The sequence below is a fragment of the Toxorhynchites rutilus genome, chromosome 2 (assembly GCF_029784135.1).
Source record: "Toxorhynchites rutilus septentrionalis strain SRP chromosome 2, ASM2978413v1, whole genome shotgun sequence".
NCBI lineage: Eukaryota > Metazoa > Arthropoda > Insecta > Diptera > Culicidae > Toxorhynchites > Toxorhynchites rutilus.
Genome location: NC_073745.1, coordinates 254,555,988 through 254,558,926, shown reverse-complemented (window position 1 = coordinate 254,558,926; position 2,939 = coordinate 254,555,988). Strand labels below are relative to the sequence as shown.

Sequence of the window (2,939 nt, the reverse complement as noted above, 5' to 3'; positions counted from 1 at the left end):
GAACATGAAGCAATTAAATTGGCGAATGCAGTGAAATTTATACATGCTCAGGGTGGATTTGAGATGAGAAATTGGATGTCCAATTCCCAGTGCGTTCTATCTACCCTTGATGAGCAACGAGCAATGGATTTCGATCTCGACTTAAACTCTAATAGTGCCACCGAAAAGGTCCTCGGCCTATGGTGGAATGCACCGTCGGATCGTCTCGAATTCAAGTTTTGTTGGTCTAGATTCGATGCACATCTCTTGGATGGGAAGAAACAATCTACGAAACGGGAAGTGTTGCGCATTTTAATGACTATCTTTGACCCGCTAGGGTTAATTGCGAACTACTTAATGCCATTGAAAATTTTGCTACAAGATATATGGAGGTCGGGCATCAAATGGGACGAACAACTTGATGATAAATTGAGCGTTAAATGGCAACAATGGGTGGCCCAATTGAAGCAACTCGAGAAAATATCTGTACCAAGATGCTACCGACAGCATGTGACTGGGAATGAAACATATGAAGCTCAACTACACATCTTTGTCGATGCGAGCGAGTCTGGTATTGCTGCTGCTGTCTACCTACGATATTCACAAAATAAAATTATTGAATGCTCATTGGTCAGTGCAAAAACTAGAGTAGCTCCGTTAACCTATCTATCGATTCCGAGGCTCGAACTCACAGCTGCAATTATAGGAGTAAGACTCGCGAACACCATCTGCGACAGCATCTCGACGAAAATATCGAAACGCGTATTCTGGACCGACTCTCGTAACGTGCTCTGTTGGATTCGATCAGATCATCGACGCTATAATCAGTTTGTGGCTGCCAGAGTAGGTGAAATTCTCGAATCGACCGATGTGAGAGACTGGAGGTGGGTTCCAACGAAAATGAACGTCGCAGACGAAGGAACAAAATGGCAAGGCTCTCGAAAAGCTGGTGAAAGAAGGCGATGGCTCGATGGGCCAGAATTCTTGTGGGAACCAGAATCCAACTGGCCCCCAATGCTGCTTGAAATTCCAACGACGTCTGAAGAAATACGCTCCAGTGTTCTTTTCCATGTAACTGTCCATGATGTCATCATAGCAGTAGAAAACTTCTCGACCTGGCAACGTTTAATTCATGTTACAGCGTATGTAATAAGATTTGTGATGAATCTTCGAAGAAAACGCAATGGTAAATCCTGCGTTTACGGACCACTCTTGAACGACGAACTCCAGTTGGCAGAAAGACACCATTATTCGCAGGCTCAGCATGAGGTGTATTCGGATGAACTAGCTATTCTTTGTGCTAATACCAAACAAGTTGGTCCAGTCAATAAAATTCCCAAAAGTAGCGCACTTTTCCAACTGACTCCATTTCTGGATGAGAACGGTATCCTGAGAATGTCTGGAAGAACAGGAGCATGTGAAGCTCTCAATCCTGAAACGAGAAATCCAATTATTCTTCCACCCGAACATAATGTCACTCTACTTATCATAAAACATTATCTCGGTTTGTACCATCATTCAAACCACGAAATTATCATCAATGAGCTGCGACAACGATACTCCATCGCCCGGATTCGTAGTACATATGCTAAGGTTAGACGCAACTGTCAACATTGCAAGAATCTTTCAGTAGTTCCGCAACCACCACAGATGGCTCCACTTCCACCTGCCCGTTTATCTACCTTCACGCGACCCTTTACACATGTCGGAGTCGACTATTTTGGTCCTATGGAAGTATTGATCGGGAGAAGAACTGAGAAAAGATGGGGCGTTTTGTTAACATGTTTAACCATTCGAGCAATTCACCTAGAGCTGGCAAATTCTTTGAGCACCAGCTCATGCATAATGGCACTTCGGAATTTTATCGCACGACGCGGCAAACCTGCGGTGTTCTATAGTGACAGCGGAACAAACTTTGTTGGTGCGAACCGTGAGTTGAACGAGGCAATGACTGCTATCAATCACAATATGCTCATGCAGGAATTCGTTACCACGGAGACGACGTGGAGCTTCAATCCACCTGCATCTCCGCATATGGGCGGTAGTTGGGAACGATTAGTTCGATCCGTAAAAACGAATCTCACGATGATGCAAACAGCGAGGCGACCAACTGAGGAAGAGCTGCGAAATGCACTGATTGAAGTGGAAGGAATTTTGAACTGTAGACCGCTGACACACGTACCGATTGATGATGTTTCAGCGCCTGCCCTTACACCTAATCACTTCCTGATAGGTTCGTCCGACGGTTCCAAACCACTTACTCTATTGGATAGTAGCGCGGCCACATTACGACACTGTTGGCAGATGTCACAAGTGATGGCAAACCAATTTTGGAAGCGGTGGGTGGGAGATTTTCTTCCAGAGATTACGAGACGCACCAAGTGGCACTATCCAGTGAAGCCCATCAAAGTCGGTGATGTAGTAGTTATTGTTGATGCAGACTATCCTCGGAATTGTTGGCCAAAAGGGAGAGTTATCGCCACAACTAATAAAGACGGTCAAGTAAGAAGCGCAACTGTACAGACCTCGAAGGGAGTATACGAAAGACCAGCTGTTAAACTCGCAGTGTTGGACATAGAGCGCGATACTAAATAAACCGACTAGTACTCGTCTTATTTGGGGGGCAGTGTTACGCAATCTGCGTGCGCGCTCTATTCCAAAACAACGGTTCCAGATGCTGCAAGAAAATATCGTTTTCAAGCCAGAGACACACAATAGGGATGAAGACACAAATAGGAGATAAAAGGTTCCTCATCCTTGAAAAGAAAATTGAACTGAAAGGGTAAAAGACAAATTGAATCGCTATACGCTATACGCTTTTAAAAATTGTAAAAAGAACAATCGAAATCAATCTAATTTAATTTATGTAATTGTCAAATTAGTTGATGGTGAGATGGATGCACAGATTTATGTATTTGAATAGAATTTAAATTTAAATTTATTCTTTGCAACAGAAGGTT

The 2,939-nt window shown here is 43.7% G+C and overlaps 1 protein-coding gene across 1 annotated transcript; it reads left to right on the top strand.

Annotated features, from left to right (window-relative positions):
* The first annotated feature begins 1,140 nt into the window (after positions 1-1,140).
* Positions 1,141-2,574, top strand: LOC129766823 (uncharacterized). Its single transcript, XM_055767421.1, has one exon. The coding sequence runs from the start codon at positions 1,141-1,143 to the stop codon at positions 2,572-2,574; it is 1,434 nt and encodes a 477-aa protein (XP_055623396.1).
* Positions 2,575-2,939: the final 365 nt, after the last annotated feature.

Bases quoted from the DNA above. Each gene is read 5' to 3' on its own strand.
- LOC129766823 (XM_055767421.1), top strand. From the start codon at position 1,141: ATGAATCTTCGAAGAAAACGCAATGGTAAATCCTGCGTTTACGGACCA.